At 35.7% G+C, this 21,885-nt stretch overlaps 1 protein-coding gene across 2 annotated transcripts in view; it reads left to right on the forward strand.

The window, feature by feature from the left end:
• The first annotated feature begins 541 nt into the window (after positions 1–541).
• CREBRF (CREB3 regulatory factor) overlaps positions 542–21,885 on the forward strand; it is a 48,609-nt gene continuing 27,265 nt past the window's right edge. Inside the window, exons 1-2 of one of the 2 annotated variants that reach the window (XM_051978915.1) lie at positions 542–638; positions 20,625–20,810. In XM_051978915.1, the coding sequence (XP_051834875.1) occupies positions 20,802–20,810 (9 nt within the window). In that variant the 5' untranslated portion in view covers positions 542–638; positions 20,625–20,801. The remainder of the gene's footprint in view (positions 639–20,624; positions 20,811–21,885) is intronic. The other variant, XM_051978916.1, reaches the window with a different exon arrangement.

Consider the following 21,885-nt stretch of genomic DNA (forward strand, 5'->3'; position numbering starts at 1 on the left):
CGGGGTCACATAAGATGATAAATATAGGGGAGGGGCTGTGAAAACAAGTCTATCTTGACTGCAGGGCCAGCTCTATCTGGCTATCACGATGTCATCTATTTGGATAGAGACACTCTTGAAATCCTGGTAGAGATGATAAAGAGACAGAAAAGTAGAGAACGGATCAAGCAGACATTACTGAGCCTTCCTTACGTTAAGTTCTGTGTATAGGGTTGACTATCTCTAATAGCAACCTGTAGTAATAAAGAGCGAGCCTAGACGTCCCAACTGACACCGAGGGCCTGATACAAAAGGACTACGCTCACGATTCGCAAGTATAGGACTTTTGACACCTCCATCATCACTACTCTTCCTATCCCCTTCTCCCAGTCACCTCCAGGTCACATGACAAGGGTGCCCTTGCGGATTAGACTTCTGATTGGTCGTTATGGGACAGCCTTCGATTGGTCGGCTTCCGCTTTGCCCCCGCCCTCCTCCTCGCCCCGACCCACGTGAGGGGGGAGAGTCACGCGATTTCCGGGAACCCGTCAGGAAGGACATAAACAAAACAAACCCGAAGCAGCATGGAGAGGGGCCGCGGCCCCCGCACCAGGACGGGCCCAAGCCCCTAAGCTCTCCTTTAAACACAGCACCAGCAGGTAAGAGTCCTCGCAGCCTGAGCTGGAAGGTGGAGGCGCGGGTAGGACAGCACTGGGAGCGAGTGGTGCGGCGACGGGGCCGGGGGGGGCTGGCCCCTGGCTGAGGTGGCACCCGGGGCCCTGCTCCTGTCCCTGGCCGGCAATAGGAGGGCAGAAGACTGGGGGCCCAGGGAGAAGGACAAGAGGATGCCGAGCGGGGTGTTGGGGGAATAGGCTAAGCACGGGACGGGAGGAGGGGGCTCCATACTTGAGGCTGTCGCGGGAGGGGGGTGTGTGGGGGGCGGGGAGAGGAAGCGGGTCTGTCGAGGCCCGGGCCACACACCTGCCCCAAGCAGGTGACACGGCTAAGCTCAGGCCATGGCTTCTGAGCACTGGGGCGGGGGTGGTGGTGAAACGTGGGGAGCAGACCTGACCCTGCCACGCTGGGGGAAGGGGGTGTTTATCTGCTCGCTGCCTGTCACTATCATTCTGGGCATGGGTGTTCCAGGCAGGGGCTCTAGAGTCGACTTCGAGGGAAATGGTGGTGCTCTTTCCCTCTATCAGAAAAATTTTTAAAAGGTTTAGAGAGCGAGGACAGGTTGTTACATAAATCCTAGAGATGTTTAGAAAAGCAAAAACTCATAGGCTGTGCAGAAATGCGGGGTTGTCAAGTTGTTACGAAGTCTCCCTGGCTTTTTCTGTCTGGGGGTGATAGGCAGGAGACAGAGTTGCAGGGTGGGGAGGGGTTGTCACTTCCCTCTCCCCCTTCTTCTCAATCTGGAGGAACTGAGGAAGGGTCTTTGAAGGAGATCAGGTTCCTAAAATGGGGCGCTGGTCCCCATTTAGGATATTTTCCGGATGGACCCCTTGCTGTAGGACGTGATGTTTCTGACAGGACCAGGGAAAGGGTGGGAGGGGCAGCGGAGAAAAGGAAAGTAAAGGGGGACTAGGAAGAGGGTGGGGATAGGGAGGAGGAGCGTGGGGGGGAGGGGTCGAGGCGGGGCTGGGGCAGGAGCGGCGGGGGGAGGAGGAAAACAGGGAAGAGAAAAAGAGGCGGAGGAGGAAAAGGAAGAGGAAGAAAAAGAGGAGAAGGAAGAGAGGGAAAGGGAGAGGGGTGGGGGAAAAGGAGAGGGGTGGGGCAAAGGGGAAGGTCGGATGGGGAAGGAGGGGCGGGTGAGAAGCAGAGGGTGGAGCAGGTGGGGGCGGGGCATGGGGGGGCCGGGGCCAGGAGGTTACCCCGGAAGAGGGGGCGGAAAGGGGCGGGGCGGGCGAGGGAGTCTTGTGGGCACCAACTCTCCTTATAGGATAGGAGAAAGTCTAGGTCTACTTTGTTTGGGGTTGATGAAATCCCCATTGGGGAGGAGTAAAGGAGAGGCGATGGCCTGGAAGGCCTTTCTACAGGGATTTGTTTATGTGTCGCCTCAAGGAAGCTTGAAATGCCCCTAAGGCGGGATCCTGATTCCTTAGTGGCAGGCACTGCTGTCCAATCACTGGTCAGGACTGGTATAGGCTCGACTAATGAACGTAGAGAAGGCGGTGCCGGCTCCAGTTGATTAGGCTGTATCGAGGGTGGTTTGGGAGGGGCGGCCATGTTGGATTGGAGGGGAGATGTGTTAGTGGGTCATAGGGAGGAAGGGTGCATGGGCTAGGAAGGATTGGGGAGAAAGCATGAGTTAGGTAGCTGTGCTTAAATTGCGGTTTTCTCAAGCAACTTAGATTGGCTTCGGAAAGTAACCCGGGGCTGCCGCTGACCTACTCTTTGGTGGCGGAGTTAGCACTGAGGATGTTCAAGGGTTTTCTGGGGAAGGTTTCTCTAAAAGAAAGGGATTCCAGATTCTTGACTCTCCGCCCCTGCTCTTCCTTCTCTTATCTCCTTGATTGCTAGACTCTGGAACCACTTTGCTTCAGTTTAAGAAGTCAGACCTTTCAGCCGACGAATACCGTATCGAAGCGACATTAATAAAAAGTGGGCTCAATTTCTCTGTTAGGCCTCAGGGCTAGTCAGTGAGGGGAGTGGGAAATCTGCTTTTCAGGGTTATGAAAGAAAACAGACCAGAATTACTCAAAAGTTGAGGCCTTGTTAATCAGACTCTCTTTACTTTATTAGTTGTCAAGGAATATTTTCTTTACAACGCATAACGTACTTCAACTAAGCATAAAAACTGAGGAATAAGAAAATGAATTGGGTTTTAAGCTTTTAAAACAGCATTTCCCATGTGAATCTTTTCTGGAAGTGAGAAAATAGTAACACATTTTTGCTTTTCCTTTTAGAACAGAAAATATTGTGTTTTGTGCTAATCTGGTTTTAACTGGAATCACCATTACACATTCATTTTTGTTTAATATTATATTAATCTGGATTTTGTATTCTCTCCTCCCTCCTTTCCAACTTTTTAATGTTTTGGCAGATTTACTTCCTGGAAATTTTTAAACTAAAATTAGGTTAACATTCTTTGAGCACACAGTTGCATAGAGTAGAATCTATTGGTGTTTCTTGGGATTGTGCTAACCAGGCAGAAACTAAGTCATGAATCAGAAAAATCCTCTGAGTATAAAAAAGATTATTAGTATTCTAGGTAATATGAAGTTTGCTATATTTATACACTGATTCTCATCCATTCCTGTTTTCCCATTGTATTTCTTCCAATGATTAATTATAGAAATTTTCATTCTACTCAAATTTTTTAGTTTTGTTAAAATTTTGAATCTGATAAGTTATACATTTTTAAGGAATAAATATATATAAATGTTCTATCACTAATAATCCTTAAATCTGTAAGTTTTAGGGTAACATTTTTTAATAGATCAGAAACATTTGTAATTGGTTAATGTTTTTATCTAAATTATAGCCATTTATAATGCCATAGTTATTATATAAGTAAAAAATATATAGTATCTTTGAAATTATGTTTAAATTTAGAATAAACTGGTGTTTTACTTGTTATAGTCTGGGGTTCAATGCTAGTCAGTGAAGTCAGTTAAAAATAATTTATACAAATAGAAGAATGAACACACAGTAAATGAAATTAGTTATAACTTCTCACTTTAAGTTTCATAAATAAAAGAATAAATGTAAGAGAAGAACAATTGAGAGGATAGAGAACAATATCTGAGGCTGGATTTGAACTCCGATCTTCCTAACTTTTAATAAAACCCAATGTTCTACTTACGGTGTTATCTACCTTTTTGGTTTTCTAAATAGCATGAAAGAGGTTTGAAAACATTCATAGATTTTTGTCAATTTATTTCTCATGTACCTTACACATTACTTCTGTATTTTTGACATTATTATACATGTTAAAACTGAGAAATAATAACTGACTTCCTTTAATCCCTGATGAGTTTGTAACCTGCAACAAGTTTACTATGTATATCACCAGCTTATTTTTTTAAACAGAAATGTACTTTCAAAGCTACTGTAGCATATGTGAATATTGAATAGTATCATACGGCTCTAGGATGAAAACGATAACTTGAAGTATAATCTCTTGTATCTTTTGGAAGTTAACTAAATTCACAACATAGTACAGTATATATTTATTTATGTATTGAGTATTTAAATAACAGGTTTTAATAGGATCAGAAAACTGAGTATATTGCATCTGTCTTTAAAACTTAGTTTTGGTGAGTCTAGATTACTTGGAAATTTGTTTATTGTAGCACTTGAAGGAAATGCTGTATTTTTAGTCTCAAGCAAGACTATAATACCGGAAATGCTCTGAGTAGAACATATACAAGGAACTCATCCATGTCTGTCCATAGGTCGAAGGTTGTATATAGTATTTTTCATTGTTGCATTGCTGTTTCATATACTATTCTAAGGCATTAGGAACCAATTTATTTCATTTAGTTAACTATCTTTTGTTCTTTCCATTTTCCATTTTGGACCAGAAATATATAGTTCTTTTGTTGTAGGTATTTGAATAGTGACAGAATATTTAAGAGACTGTTTTTGCCTTAAACTTTTAAAGCAACATAGCACATGACATGATATGTTTTGGTCTCATTTTACAGATTAGTTATTCCTTGAAAGTTCTATGTAAACCAGATGTTTGTATAACAAGTCATCTTTTCCTGGTCATCTCTATTATTATTTTGTTGTCATAGAAAAAAAAAACTACTTCGGTTTAAAGGCATAATAGATATCATACTTAAGAGTCCTAACATTAATTTCAAGGAATAATTCTAATAACTACTTCAGGAACAATTAGTAAAATGGACCTTCATTCTACATGATCTTTGTATACCTTTTAAAAAGCCTTGTATAATCAATGACTTGTTTATTCACTATAGAACTGAGAATTTAAACCTTCTCATATTGCTATGTATTTGCTTCTGGCATTTAGCAAAAATTAGCCGCTTGAAAGCACTTCCGCACTTCCCCTACCCCTAAGCTCAGAGACTTTAAATAGTTCTTGATTTTATATATACACACACACACACACACACACACACACACACACACACACACACAGAGATTGATTCCTAGCTGAATATGAGTAAGTTAGTTAACAGCACTCTCATCAAATTTTCTCCTCTGTAAAATAAGAATAATATTACCCTACATATCTCATTGGATTGTTTTGAGGAAAGTTTTATCAACAGTAAATATTGAACTGCTCAAATGATAAAAGATTTATTTTTTCTTTAATTGTGGGAACCCTGGCCACATTTGACAGAATAATTGGGAATAAAGAAATTCCAACTATGTGATGTCTCATTTAGAACATATTGACTTGTTGATTGAGCAATAGGAGTTTTCTATTCCATTGCAATTTCTGTTAATGCAGACTAGTGAGCTGCAGAATGTTGCAGTGGAGTGATTCAAAATGTGAAGACTTGGATTCTAATCTTAGCACTGCTACTTACTATCTCAGTGATCTTGTACAAGTTACTTCATCTTTCTAGGATTTAGTTTCCTCATCTGTAAAATGAAGAGCTTTAATGAAATGGCCTTTATGATCTTTTCTGTTTCTAAATATATGATAGTTACTTTTTTCCAGCACCTCCCCTCTCTCCAAGACCACAATTCCTGACACATAGGAAGTACTTAATAAATGCTTGACTGACTTTAACATGAAAAATAAACATTAAATGAACATTCTTAGTGAGGGGTTACCTGTGTGCACAATTATACATATTCATAAACCAAAATATTTTGGTAGACTTACTTTGCTTTTATTTTCCATTTTGCTAATTTGGAGAATTAATATAGATAAGTTGGAAAACTCCAAAGTTTAGGAGGGGGAACACATTAACCTGATTGCATTGAGAAACAGTTGAGATCTGGAAGTCCTTGTTTCTAGTTTTAAATATGTTGTTACATTGCTCTGTAACCTTGAGCAGACATCATTTAAATGTCTCAGTTTATCATTTGCAGAAGAGGAATTAATGGTATCTTTCCTACCTACCCTAAAGAGAAAGTTTTAGATTATTTATTTTGGAGAGTAAAAACTCCCCAAAGTCAAAGAGAATGTTATTACTAAAGGCAGTGAACTCTTCTAGGAAGGAAAGTAGATTTTTTGGGGTGGAGTGAGAGAGCTACTCAAACCTTGTTATAGAGAACATTCACTTGTCACCTTTAATTCTGCTTTATTCTATCCCCAACTTCAACTTTTTAGAGAAGTTTCTTGAGATATTTTTCTTATCTGAATTCTATGTAATTCTTATGTTTATTTTTGGAATAACTAAACTATTAACAATTGTTGATGACTTTCTCTGAGTCCTATATAAATAACAAAAATAAGTTTGTTTGTTTTTTTTTTTTTTAATCCTTTTGGATTTGCCTTTCACTTGTGGTATATGTGATCACTAAATGTTTGGCAAGAATAGAGTTATGTTATAGTGAGGGTATTCTTATCTCTCAGGATAGATCAACTAAGCTTGGGGGAATGCACATCCACACACAGTCTTTTCCTGTGGATGTCTGTTATGTTAATTTAGAAATTCATGATACAAAATTGCCTGATACAAAATACAAAAACATGGTACAAAATTACAACCACTAAGAATCAGATAAGGGTTTGTGGAATACATTGCTATTATTATGATTCCGTTCCCCTTTAGATGACTTGTCACCAATACAGGTCTCATTCCTTTTTCAAGCCCTGTTCAAAATTCACCACCTTAATGAAACTTTTCCTAATTAACCCAGTCATATTGCTCCTCTGTTCTGTGTATTCTTGTTACATATTTGTCATTGCCTATGTATCCTTAGTTATCAAATATTCCTTTTCAGATGTTGATCTTATTGATTTTGACAGATAACCAATTTCAGAGCCTTAGATTTTCTAGATTCCCTTATGATTCTTCTCAATGTTCTGATAACATTCTCTACTCCCTTCTTTGACACATTTTTTTTTTTAAATTTTGTGAACTGCTTAGAGATTTTTGGGATGATATCACCTCTATAACTACATTCTTTCAGTGATAGAACTTTCCTTCCTTCTTTGAGTATGCATTACTTTAAAAAACAAACTTATAATAGGTAAATTGAACATATAGTTCACTATTTACTTTAATAAATAATTCATTCTAATTTTAAATAACAAGCTGTTAAAGAGTCTTAACTTATTGTTTTATTTATCCCCTTTTAAAATCTTTGTTATTGTTAATTTCTTTCAGTTGTATCTGACTTTTTGTGATCCCATTTAAGGTTTTCTTGTCAAAGATGCTGGAATTGGTTAGTCATTTCCTTGTCCAGGTCAGTTTACAGATAAGGAAACTGAGGCAAACAAGATTAATGACTTGTCCAGGGTCATAGAACTAATAAATATCTGAGGCCAGATTTGAACTCAGGAAGATGAGTCTTCCTCACTCCAGCCCTGGGACTGCAGCTCAGCTCTATCCACTATACCACCTGGCTGCCCCATTTTCTGTCAAGTTTTAATTTTTATGAAAACCGTTGTTTAAATCAAATTATTTCTCACAGACAGACCAACAGAGACAGCATGGGTTAGTGGATCTAAAACCTCAGTGTTAGGAAAACTTGAGTTAATACTTATCTCCTAAGGTGGTGGCTATTTGACCTTGGGCTAACTACAACTTCTCAGTGCCTTAGGACCAGCAGCTCCAGTCTAAGACTATAATTATCTCTATTGAGAGGGAATTTCCTCAAGGAGAGTGCTTCATGATAATCAAATTACAAGTCTTGGTCAAAAAAGGAGAGGAAATACAGACTGAAATGACACTAACTGAATTACAAAAAATGCCAACTTTAATACCAACAGAAATGCCAACTGTAGCAAATTTAGGGGTTCTTTTAAAATAACTTATCTATTCCTCCACCCAACTAATCCTTTATTCTTATAATTTTTTTTTTTACAATATATTGTCATTTATATTCAAAAGATGCTACAGTGGATGGTGGTATATGACAATTTGGTATGGTAAAAAAATTTTAAATCAAATATTCTTTTTAATAAGTTTTTATTGAAGTCTTTTCTGTTTTTTACATATTATAGTTTCCTCCCCTATTCTTCCTTCTCCCCCTCCCAGACTTCCATCTCATATAACAAAGAGAGAGAGAAAAAAATCAGCACAAACTGATCAATGCATTGAAAAAGTCCAAACATGTACAATGGTACAACACCTGTGGAGCCTACAGGAAAGGATGGGCTTGGAGTGGCCTCTTACATCTTTTTCATTCCAGACATATTCGATCTTTATAATTCTATTACATTTACTTTTTTGTATGTGTCTACTTTGTGGTTTTTTCTTTGATTTACATTATAGTTATTGTATATAGTGTTTTGATATTTTTTGGGGGGGAGTGGGGGGGTCTTTATTTCAGAATATGTAGATCTTTTCATGCATATCTGTATTCTTCACCTACCTCATTTCTTACAACACTAATATTCTGTTACATTCATGTATCACAATTTGCTTAGTCATTTCCCATTTGATTGACACCTACTTTGTTTCTAATTCTTTGCTATCACAAAAAGTGTTACTATAAATATTTTGGTGTATATAAGGACTTTTCTTATTGATGGCTTCTTTAAGGTATAAACTAAGGCAAGTTTGTTTCAAAGAGTTTGGATAATTTTTATATAAAGTGGACAGGCCTTTTTTACAGTATAATTATTTATACAACTGCAAATTACTTTCCAAAATGGTTATATTATTTCACAGCAGTATATCATTCCACAATTCCTTCATCATTGACTAGCGCCATCTTGTTTGTCATCTTTGTTAATTTTCAGGATTGTGAGGTGAAACCTTACAGTGTTTTGACTTGTATTTCTTTTATTATTAGTGATTTAGAGGATTCCTTGATGTAATTGTGAATACTTTGCACTTAGTTAAAAAAAAAAACAACTTTGTTAATATCCTTTGATCATGTTATCAGTAGGATAATGGCTGTTATACATACGTATGTGCATATACATATACACTTATATATGTGTATATATATGTGTGTATACATGTTTTTATCTTGCATACTAAATTCTTTTTTTTTTTAATTTTATAATAACTTTTTATTGACAGAATCCATGCCAGGGCAATTTTTTAAACAACATTATCCCTTGCACTCGCTTCTGTTCCGATTTTTCTCCTTCCTCCCTCCACCCCCTCCCCTAGAGGGCAAGCAGTCCTATATATGTTAAATATGTTGTAGGCATACTAAATTCTTAACAGAGAAATATGATAAAATATTTTTTCTCCATTTTAATGCTTTCCCTTTTATCTAGGTATTTTAATTTTGTCTGTGGAGAAGCATTTCAGTTCTGTATAACCAATTATACATTTTTGATAGTTTCTTTAAAATTCATTTAGAATATGTTGGAGAGTGTGATATAAGATATTGTTGTTCAGTTGTGTCCAACTTTTCATGACTTTGTTTGGGGTTTTCTTGGCAAAGATACTGGAGTGTTTTGCCATTTTCTTCTCCAGTTCTTTTTACAGCTGAAGAGACAAACTGGGCTCAGTACTTGGAGATCGTCTGAGGTCGGATTTGAACTCAGATCTTCCTGATTCCAGGTCTGGCACTCTATCCTCTGTGCCATCCACTTACCCAGTTACCCAGAAAGGTATTGATCAAGCCTGCTTTCACTTAGATTGCTTTCCAGTTTTCCCAGTGATTTTTATAACTAAGTTCTTTTTTTCCTAGATAATTTATGTTTTCCATTTCTCAAACACTAGAGTTATTGCATTCCATTCTCCCCTGTCTAGTCTGCTCCATTGATCTGTCTCTTTATTTATTTTTTAAATAAGAATCAGATGGTTTTGATGACTCCTCATTTGTAATAAAGTTTGAGATTTGGAAGCCTTATTCCCCCTTCATTTCAATCTCTTTTCATCATTGCCCCTGATATTCTAGATAATTTAATTGGTATAACATTAAAAGTATAAATTAATTTTGGTAGCACTGTCATTTTTATTATATTAATCCACCTCAGTTATGAACAGATCTTTATTTCTTGAAGGAGCACTTTATAATTGAATATATATATATATATATACATATATATATATATATATGTATATATATATATAAAAGGCTTTTGTATGCTTTGGTAGGTTGATCCTTAAATATTTTATATTTATTGGAATGGGACTGGGGTTTCCTTTTCTATTGTTGCCTCTTAGATTTTATTATGATGATGCATAAATGCAATTGATTTTTGAGAGTTTATTTTATATCCTGCAATTTTGCTGAAACTCAGTTATTATCTTTACTGATTTCCTAAGATTTTCCAAGTCTACTACAGAATAGGTTACTTATTTGCTTTAAAAAAGCATGTACCTTAAATTTATTTTGACATATTCTTAAGATAGGATACTTTAAAAAACAGTACTACTATAACTTTTTCTGCAGTTTGTGTTTGCAATAGGTACCACAACCATACTCATATCCACATCCATACCCACACTCACATCCATAATCACACCCACACCCCCACCCACACATATAAATTCTACATCTTTGTATTCTCCATTTCTCCATTTCTTCTTCTGTAAAATGAGCTGGAGAAGGAAATAGTGAATAACTACAGGGTATTTGTGAAGAAAGCCCCACATGGGATCAGGAATAGTGGGACATAACTGATCAGACTGAAAACAAAAGGCAGGTAGAAAATGTTTATTTTACCCTGGCATTTCCTGCCCTCTGTCCTGCCATGATTTCCTAAAATTCTAACATTATTGGTTCATTGGTTCATTCCTTTTAGTTAAGCATTACTTTTGACTTTTTAAAATTTTATTTTTATTTTTTATTTTTGGTTGAGGCAATTGGGGTTAAGTAACAGTTAGGAAGTGTTAAGTGTCTTGACATCAGATTTGAACTCAGGTCCTCCTGACTTCAAGGCTGGTCCTCTGTCCACTGAACCACCTGACTTGCCCCACTTTTGACTATCTAAAAATGCAACTATTTCTATGAATTTATTAGATTTTTTCCACCTAAGATGAAGATATATAGTAGCTTTGAGAGAACTCTAGATGCCTGTTTTGGGGATATTGCAACCTTTTTCTCAATGGAGCGTATTCTCTGATTGAATCACTGCACTGCTTGATAGCTCTTGATAATATTGAAGTTATGTCACAGTTCAATATCCTTCTGTTTACTTTTTTCCTTTATACTTATAATAGCACTATAAATTATATTTACAATTGTTAAGCTATGGGGATGGCCACATCTTTGCTTTTATAAGTCATTTGCAGTTCTTTGTTAGAGTCATGACTTTAGTCATTTTGGTTAGCTTTTTTTATGCTGGTATGACAAACAAAATGAACCGAAATTATTCTCACCATTAGTACAAATGTGGAGGAGCCTTCTATTTAACAAGCCAGGGAGATATATTAAGTGACCTTTTGCCAGGGTTGGTCTTGAGTTCACCATATTTCCTAGTTTTTTATAGCTCTTAGAGCTTTCTAGAAAAACTAGTATTCCTGATTACACATCTTCAGAGTAGTAGTACCAGAGAACAAATAATATTCCTATCAAAAAGAATCAGTAGGATGTTGCTAATGTATATTAGTTATAGTTAGTTATAGCACCTCTTTTTTTTTTCTCTCCAAACCAGGATGACTATTAAACTTAAAGCATATCTACATTTTCTAATTAAAACTAAGAATTATTTATAAGGACTTTATAATGGCTTTGGGACGTCTTCTAGAAGTCAGTCTTTTAGCTTCAGCTCTTTCATCTGTAGAATGAAGTATTTGGCTCCTTTTTTTTTTTTTTAATAGTATTTTGTTTTTCCAAATACATGCAAAGATTGTTTCCAACATTCACCTTTACAAAACCTTGTTCTAAATTTTTCTCTTTCTCCTCTGCTCTTCCCCTTCTCCAAAACAGTAAGCAATGCGATATAGATTAAACATGTACAGTTCTTCTAAACATATTTCCATATTCATCATGCTGCACAAGAAAAATCAGATCAAAAGGGGGAAAACACAAGGAAAAAAACAAGCAAACAACAAAAATAGCTGAAAATACCATGCTTCAATCTACATTTAGTCTCCATAGTTGTTTCTCTGAATATTGATGGCATTTTTTCATCACAAATCCATTGGAATTGCCTTGAATCACCTCATGTTGAAAAGAGTCAAGTCCATTACAGTTGATCATTACATAATCTTGTTGTTACTGTATATAATGCCTTCTTGGTTCTGCTCATTCTTCTCAGCATCAGTTCAGTAAGTCTTTCCAGGCTTTTCTGAAGTCAGCCTGTTCATCATTACTTATAGAACAATAATATTCTATCAAATTCATTTACCACAAATTATTCAGGTACTCCCCAACTACTGGACATCCACTCAATGTCCAGTTGCTTGCCACTACAAAAAAGGCTGCTACAAAAATTTTTTGCACAAGTGGATTTTTTTTTTTTTAAAGATTTCTTTGGGTTGCAGATCCAGTAGAGACACTGCTGGATCAAAGAATTTGCAAAATTTTATAACCCTTTGGGCATAGTTCCAAATTGCTCTCCAAAATGATTGGCTCATTTCACAACTATACAAAAAAATGCATTAATGAATCCTCCAATATTTATCATAATCTTTTCCTGTTATTTTAGCCAATCTGAGAGATGTAAAGTGGTACCCAAGATTTGTCTTAATTTGCATTTTTCTAATCAAAAGTGATTTTTAAAAAAAGAATTTTTCTATATGACTAGAAATGACTTTAATTTCTTCATCTAAAAATTTATTCCTATCTTTTGACCATTTATCAATTAGGGAATGGCTTGTATTCTTATAAATTTGAGTCAAACTATATATTTTAGAAATGAGGGCTTTATTAGAAACACTGACTATAAAAATTCCTCCCCCTCCCCCCCCAGCTTTCTGCTCTTGGCTACATTGATTTTTTAATGCAAAAACTTTTTAGATGTAATCAAAATTATCTATTTTTGCATTTCATAATGTTTTCCAGTTCTTTGATCATAAATTTTTCCTTCACATTTCTGAGAGGTAGACTAAAAGGATTTGACTTCTACAGTGCCTTCCAAATCTAAGTGTGGGTCTTCAAATACAATAGGATCAGTGTTAAATAAATATCTGTTGAAGAATATTGAAGGAGAATTCTGGAATGTACTCAGGTGATTCCTGAAAAAATGACAACTATGTGGAAAAAGAATAATGAGTTGAAGAAATGTGACAGAAAACCTCAGCTCATCCAGAGACCCTTGAAGATATTTCTGTAGTCCTGCCTTTTGAGTTTGAGTGCTGGTCTAACAATAAAATAAAGTTTCATTGTGTCTTGTACCATTATAAAAAGTGTTGAAAGGTGAAGGTGCTTCCTCTATTCCAAAATGATATTTTGCTTTGAATTTTTTTTTTGTCTAATGCTTTTATCTTTTATAGCAAAGCATGTCTTCCTTTCCTCCTCTCCCTCTCTCTCTCTCCTCTTTCCTTCCTTCACTTCCTCCCTTGTTCCCCTCATCTGAATTTCAGTAAGTCGTGTTTCCATTTGATTTTGTCTCCAAGGTGGTGCTGATTGTAACTCTTGCTAAAGTCTAAGATCAATAACACTTTGACTTTGTGTTCTTGCACGATTTTAATTTAAATTTATCAAGCCTTCTATATCTATGTCTGTGCAAAGAATACATTTTCTCACTATTTTTATTCAAGAAGGTATTGACATTCAATTTTGGGGGGTACAATTCTATAAAGAAATCAGATCCTTAGGTAGAGTTTTGATCTAATCAGTGTTCTTCCAGGTGACACCCCCTTTATATTTTATAACCCTGTGTGAAGTTACATATTCTTATTCAGTTAACAAGCATTTATGAAGTGCCCATTCTGAGCCAGTTCATTCCATGTCTTATAAAAGGGCTTCTTTAAACTTTTTCCACTCTTGACTCATTTTTACCTGAGAAATTTTACTCAATCCTTGGTATGTATGTATACACACAATACAATACAAATCAAATATTTATTGATAATAAATCATAAAGAAATTGATTTTGAAACAATATACATATAATTTTACCATTTACTAAAGATGAAAGTAAATTTGTATATTAATGATATGGATGTGTTAATTTTTACATAAAGAATTAAATCTTGGTGGAATATTTGATAGCTTTTACTGTTGCCAAATTTTTTCACAACCCCCACATTCAGTTACAGGATCCCTCATGGGTTTGAGACCCACAGATTAAGAAGCTTTGCCCTACCATACCTAATGCTATCATTGCTTTTCCAGACTCTTTTTCTTCTCATCTTTTCCCTGTTGAATTCCTGTCATATCTCATCCCTTTGTCATCATATATGACCAGAAAGGTATGCATTTGTGAGATTGTTGCCTGATATTAGAAATGCAGTACAGAATCCAAAAATATTTTCTGTGTAAAACTGTAATGGTACCATTCACACATAGACTGACTGACTTAGTTTGTAGATAAGAATTGCATGAGAGTTGATTTTGTGTTTGACTCTCTTTTGATAAACAGCTGTGAAAGGTAGATGCTATTATCTCCGTACACTGATGAAGAAACTTTTGAGGCTCTTAGATATTAAAAGAAAAAAAAAAAACAGTTGATTGGATTGTCCCCTTTTCACACAGCTTTTTGTCTGAGGCAATAGTTGAATCAAGGTTTACCAACTCCAAATTCAGCATTTTTTTCACAGTATCTTGTAGCCTCATTAGAGGCATATGAAACAAAATTGCTATATGAGATCTAAGGAAGAAAATGAGATTCAGAAAGGCTTAGTGAAAAGGTATTGTTTGAGTTGGATTTTAAAAGATGGTAAGAATTCAATAAAAAAAGATGAGGGTATGGTGTGAAGAAAAGTATAGAGATGGGAATGTGTGTTTGGGGGGAGATGAGAGGACAGTTATGGGAGTATAAAATTAAAGGGGAACAATAATCTAGAAAGGCAGGATAGTATCAGACTTTGTAGAACACTGAATAGAACTTGAATTTGACTTGGTAGGCAGTAGGAAGCTAGATGGATGATCTTATCCAATCTCTAACAAAAAGTAGATTGGGGTCTGGATTTCTTGGGTGATACACTGGGGAGAGGGCTCTGTGCAGGACTCTGATATGAATATAATTATTTTACCTTCATCTCTTTCTTAGGAACTAATTTGCTGATGAGGAAATGATGCCCAGGGCCCTAAACTGATTTGTCCATTGTCACACAGATTCCTTAGATTGTATATGAAATTGTTAAAACAAAATATACAATAAATAAAAGGAAATAATAGTTAAACATATGAAAGCTATATAATGATCAAGCCTGATCTGGAGAAGAGTTGAGAAAATGCACCTCCTTTTTTCATTGCAGAGGCAGGACTCAGTGTACTGTTTGGTTTTGTAGAACTGTGTGGTTTTTAAAAAATGGTATTTGTTACAAAGGGAAGGGTCACTAGGAAGTAAATAGATTTATCAATATTATGAGGTAAATACTATTATTATCACCATTGTATGTGAAAAATGAGGCAAACAGCTTCACTTTTTCTCATTCTGCTATTTTCTAAAATTCAAACATAAAAACTAACATATTAACCCAAGATAATCCAATTGTTGTTTTTCTATTTCTAAATGAAACCTAGTCCTCAAAACATCTTTTAAAAGTTCAAAATCAAGCAAAGATGATTTTTTGAACACTTAAAGTAATAAACTGGATGTAATATTTGAATTATATTTTTTGAAGTATTTTGGCCCATTTACAGTCAGGGGCCATTTTGTCTGAATCCAGCAGATCTCCCATTCTTCTCAGTCCATTTTATTCTAGAGGAAGACTCTACTTTCATATCTGTTGTTGACCCCATCACAAAAATACTAGTCAAAAAGCTCTTATCATACAACTTGAAGTCTTGCCTTTATCTTTCCCTCCTTTCTGAAATTCCCCCCTCTCCACTACTTACAACAATATTATTTCAGTAAGATAGAAAATAGAGCACTTTCCCCCATTTTTTTGATATCTCATGTTAGCAGAATCACTGATTACATGGAAATTCCACTACTTAATTGACATTTGATTCTCTATTTAAAGAAAAAGAAACGATTCCTAGCCTGCAGAGAGCTCTTGGTTTGTAGTTTTAGTTCTGACTTACTTGGAATTTCTTATATAGTATTTATTTTCAATTTTAAAAAAATGAGTTTGAGGTTCCCATGATTGATAAGGAACTTTTATAGTCAACTCTCCTTTCTTTCCCCTTTGGAAGGATTGGTTTCTTCAGCTTTCCTAAGAAGCTGGATCTCCATGGAGAAGTGGAGAACTGGACTTGAGGGACTTCACAAGAGTCTCAGAAGGATGAGAATAGAAAGGGTGAAGATGGAAAAAGTGTATGTGGGAGGGTCTTCACAGAGTATACTTAGAACACTTTGGCAGAATGAATCTGGAGAATAAACTCAGAGGAATATCTCAATGTACACATATTTTTGAATGCCCTCTTTAAGTCCTGAAGAGAAGATCCTTGGCACAGTTTCAATGGTAAATGTTTCTACATCATTGGTAAGTAAGTTCAGGAATGAGGTGGCAAGTATTTAAATGAGAAGTTAGGAGTTTTCATCCCTTGAATGAATCCCTTGAAATTTTTAGATATATTCCTGTTCTAAAGGAAAAAGGGAAAGCAATAGAAACTTCAGCCTGAATTTATAAGACTAAATCAAAGCAGAGAGTACTTATCCTTCCTCCATTTTTTAAAAAAAGAGTGTCATCTACTCATTTGAAAATTGGGAGTCACTTGAGTGTTTCCCCAGTTTTGCTAGGGGGAAGTACCTATGGTAATAAATGAACAAGTTTTCAATATGGAAAACTGGATTTGCTTTAACATTGCCATATAACTGTAAGATATTGGACAAATACATTTAACTCCTCAGCTTCTATTTCCCCACTTGTTAGGGGATGATGGGAATGATAATAAATATTTATTAGGCACTTACTATAGATAACATACTGTTTTAAGTGCCAGGAATAAAAAGAAAGGCAAAACCATTCTCTGCTTTAAAGATTTGTTATGAGAAAAAGATCTATGGGTGAGGTATAATGATAATTATTTTAGTCAAGGATATTGGATAGTACAGTGGGATAGAGTAGCTAGGGCCTAAAGTTAAAGTTGGAAATTTGTTCCAGTCATGTCTGACTTTTTGTGACCCCATTTGGAATTTTTCTTGGCAAAAATCCCATTTCCTTGTCTAGCTGAGGCAAACAGGGTTAAATGACTTGCCCAGGATCACATAGATACTAAGTGTTTGAGGCTCTATTTGAACGCATATTTTTCTGACGGCAAGCCCAGCATTCTATCCCTGTGCCACCAAGCTGCCCTGGAAGTAGGAAAGCCTGAGGTTTGAATCCAGCCTCAGACACTAACTCCAAACCCTGGGTAAGTCATTTAACTGTTTTTTACTTCATTTCTTCAACTTTAAAATTGTGATAATAGCATCTGCCTGACATTAAATAAAATTAATTAAAATAAATTTGTAAAGCATTTAGCATAGTGCCTGATACATAGTAGGTGCTCTGTAAATACTAGTTATTACTATTATTTATCTCTCTGGTCCTCAGTTTTCTTATCTATAAAATGTGAGGATTAGCGGTCCCTTCAAGTTCTAGACCTGTGAACCTCTGATTGTATTTTTAATAAAAGGAATTCCACTACATTTACTCTTGATTATGAGCAATGTCCTCTATCAGTGCTCTGTAAAAAAAAAAATGACCTTCAAAGTTCCTGAATGGTATTTTGGGATATCAATTCCCATTAGTGTTTCAAAGCTGGGTGGGGGACTTAGCTGCTTTTTAAAAAAATTGCTCATCCATGACCTGTGAAGATAAATGTAAATAAATAGCTTTCTTTTTTGAACTCCAAGGAGCTGGCAGAAATTCCTAGATTCATTGGAGCATGCGCATTAACAACTGTTGAAAGGACCTTAAAATTTATGAGCAGTGAAAGCGTAGGTGTTGCACAGATTGCATAGATGTAGAGTTGTACTTTTGGTGCTAGATCCAAATTGACAATTTGGTTCATTTTCATGAAATTATTGCTTTGCTAACAAACCAGAATTGGGAGACAGCATAGTGTGATGAATGTGTAGTAGAAAATTTGAGTATGAGTCTTTGTTCAGCCACTTAATGCTCTTCTATGTGGTTTTAGGTAAGTCACTTTAATCTCTCTGAGTCTTAGTTTCCTTCCAGTACTTTATCACATGGGCAATTGTTTTTACCCTTTCAATGCTAGAAACACATCTCTTTGAAGGATATCTTTTTGAGTTTAGGTACCATGCTAGATCCTGGAATATACAAAGACAAAAATGGAACAGTCTCTGCCCTCAGAAAGCTTATAAACCTGCAAATTTGATATTCTTCTCTCTGTTGAATTGTCACATTAAAAGCTATGTATCTTTTCTGAAAGTGGTCAATTTTGTAACCAAACAAAAGGAATTTTCATTAGACATCTCTGAAAAATGAATGCAAGTTGTAAGAAATGCATGGAGATGGTGGGGAACTTAGTTGGGGAGAACAGGGAAAAGCAAACACCATTCTGTTGGAGTCAAATGGGGAAGCTACCATGTTACATCTTAGATCTGTTTTTATTCCCATTTTATCTCATCAAAAGGAGTAGAAACCTAGGAATCCAAGAGGAGCAGCTTTATTTTTCAACATTTGATTGGGGGAAGGGTGTATGTCACATCAACTTCTAACAGAGAGCCCTTATTTTAGAACTATTGTGACATTTTTTGAAAAGATCTTTAAGTTTGGATGTTTTGTCTTAAGGGGAGAAATTGAAAGGGCACTGCCCCAAAAGAAGAGACTGAACAGCTGTCTAGCTGTTAAAGCTGTTTAAAGAGGGACCAGTGAGTCTAGAAGTGGGCAGTTTCAACCTGTCTACCCAACATACTCCCCTGCTGCAGGTTAAGGAAGCCCCATACCTGTAGTCCTACCAAAGGAGGTTTCTGAGCTACGTTTCCTAGAGTAGAACTTGGAACCAGAGTGTACTTGGGAGGGATCTTAGGTCCTTCCTTCTCATTCTTCAGCTTATCCTCAATCATGAAACTGGGATCACTGTTCTGAAAGGGCTTTGTGAACCTTGGCGATATTTCAGATTACCAAACTTCAACAGCCTGAATAAGAGGACTCTGGATTCAAAATCCTAAAACCTGGGTGGTCCCTATTCTTACATTAACTCAAGGCTTCAATTTCCTACATTATAAAGTGAAAGAGATGACACAGGATAACTCGCAGGTCCCTTCTGGTTCTAACAGTCTTTAAGTTTTTGAGAATTGGGCTCAATTTGACTCTACCTTAGTAATAGCCTCAGTTTCATTGTAAATTGAATAGGCCTTCTTCTGTGATTCCTGGCAAAAGATTCTTTTTCTTTGGTGCCTCAATTCCTTGTAAAATGAAAATATTGTAGTAAATGAGTGAGAAGCAGTATAGAAACTGGGAGAGGTCCTGAAAGATAAGGACATTTTCCTGGCAGTAATAGTAACAGCAGCTACCTTGTAATATATCTTGGATATATTATATCCACTACTTTCTGGACTTGGTCATTATAGTTATTCAATTTTGTTTCCTTCTAGTGTTACATCATTGTTGTTCATTAATTCATACAAATCTACTTGTTTCTCTAATTTCTCTAAATTTTTTGTTACAACAACAAAGTGCTGCTTTGAATATCATGGCATCGTGGCATATTTTTCTGCCTTTGACAGCATTATAGATCTCTGATAGTTGGGTTGAAGAGTCAGAGGATATAAACAGTATAGTTACTTCTGTATAATTCCAGATTATTTTCCAGAAAATTGAACTCCCATCAAAAGTATGTTAATATCTGTCTTCCTACAGTTTCCAATACTCATTATTTCTTATTTTCATCTTTGCCAATTTGATGGGTATAAGGTAAAATTTCATTATCATTTTAATTTGGATCTGTCTGTGAGGTGGAAAATTTTTTCATATGTTCATTTTTATACTTTGCAATTTTTTTTTAGAAAAACTTCATACCCTTTTACCATTTTTTAGGGGGTAATAGATCTTGATCTTATTTGTGTTATTTCTATATATCTATATCTATATCTATATCTATATCTTAGATATTTGATTTTTAGTTGTGATATTTGATACAGAGATTTCCCCCTACTTAGTGTTTTCTTTTATACGGTAAATTTTTTTTTATATAAAAACTTTTAAATTTTATGTAGCTAAAATCTGATTTTGACTTTTTTGATCATCTCCATCCCTTGTTTGGTTAAGAATTCTCCCACAACCACAAATGTAAAAGATACTTCCTTTTGGTATCTTCTTTTTTTTTTTTTAAAGGAAATTACTTTTTATACTTAATATATTCATTTAGAAATTATTGAGGTATATGGTATGAGATACTGGTTTAAATCAAATATTTTGTTAAATTGCTTTCCAGTTTTCTTAGCATTTCTTTTAAAATAGGAAATCCTTACCATAGTAGATTATATTCTTGGGCTTATCAAACATTGCTACTGTTTTAATTTGTTTCTGCTTTTTTGCTTCTGTTAATGTGATTTTGATTATTTTTGAAAGGTTAAGTTTTTTTTTTTAAAGTTCAGTAAAGTTACTTTTTTTTTTTTAATTCATTAGTTTCATGCAGAACTACTTAACGAAAACAGAGGTCCAAGCGATTGAACTGAAGGTATTCCGGTGAAAATCTGCCACTTATTGTATAAATTATTTTTTATCGTGAATTTAAAGCTGGAAAGGAATCTACAAGCAAGAAAAAAAAGTTTGGAATTAGACTCTCAGGATCTGGGCTTGGAAATGCCTCAGGTAAATCTTACTGAGTGTGAGTAGTCTTTTCTTATATTAGCTCAACAGAAGTCAGTACTATTGGTGTTGTAAATTCCTACATCTCTGGTAAATCTACTGTGAGTAGTCCTCTTTATATTTGAGCTCAGCAGAAGTCAGAGCCATTGGTTGTATAAGTTCTTACATTTCTCTAACTTGTAGAAGAAGGCTTCCCTATGTGTTTGGCCTTATACAGACCAGGTACAATCCTGTGTGTTAATCTAAAAAGGTCATTTTTCTCAATTTTGGCCTGTTGCCCCACTTGGAGTTTGCACTGGGAAAATCTCCAAATATATCTTGCTCTCTATTTCCACAAATGTGAGTAATAGTACCCCCAGCTCCTATACATCAAGGAAACATGTGTTTGGGTGGAAAATAACAATTATTTTACTCTGCAGAAAATTTGGAAGGTACAAAAGGATCATAAAAACCCATAAAGAGCTACATACAACTTAAAAGGCACTTGTAGTATACTTTTTGAAATAAATTAAGTTTGAAGTTGCCAGTAAAACAGTTGTTTGTTATTACAGTAAGATTCTCATCCCTTACACTGTATTCCTTTAAAGTTTAGATTTCATTGATAAAGCAAATATATTTTGGGAATGCTTTTATGAGACTTGCAATGTCTGAAGAACACATATTGATTGAATAGATGGCAAGACCAAATTTCTTATCCCTCTATTATGATTTTCATCTTTAGCATCAGGAGCCTTGTTAGTGACTTTTTCAAGAGAAACCCACTGTTCAACAATACTATTTCACTCTAGAAGGCTAGGTCTCTGAATTCTCAAACTTGGGAACTTTCAAACTTGATGTTACCCAATGATAACCTCCAAGACAAGCACTGCCCAGTAGATTCCTCAATCATACTACATCAGAAATCAAAATCCCCTATTCTATCCAGAAGGTTGGTGGGATCATGAACATTGTTTATGAACTTCCCTCTTGGGCTTAAGAGGCAAGCACATGTCTGCTTCTGCCATGTACTTCTGCAAGAAACACACCATTTCCTTAGCTGTTTTCATCTCTTTGTCTGGGGGAAATCACCTATCAGGTC

The sequence above is a fragment of the Antechinus flavipes genome, chromosome 2, assembly GCF_016432865.1.
Source record: "Antechinus flavipes isolate AdamAnt ecotype Samford, QLD, Australia chromosome 2, AdamAnt_v2, whole genome shotgun sequence".
NCBI classification, from domain to species: Eukaryota; Metazoa; Chordata; class Mammalia; order Dasyuromorphia; family Dasyuridae; genus Antechinus; species Antechinus flavipes.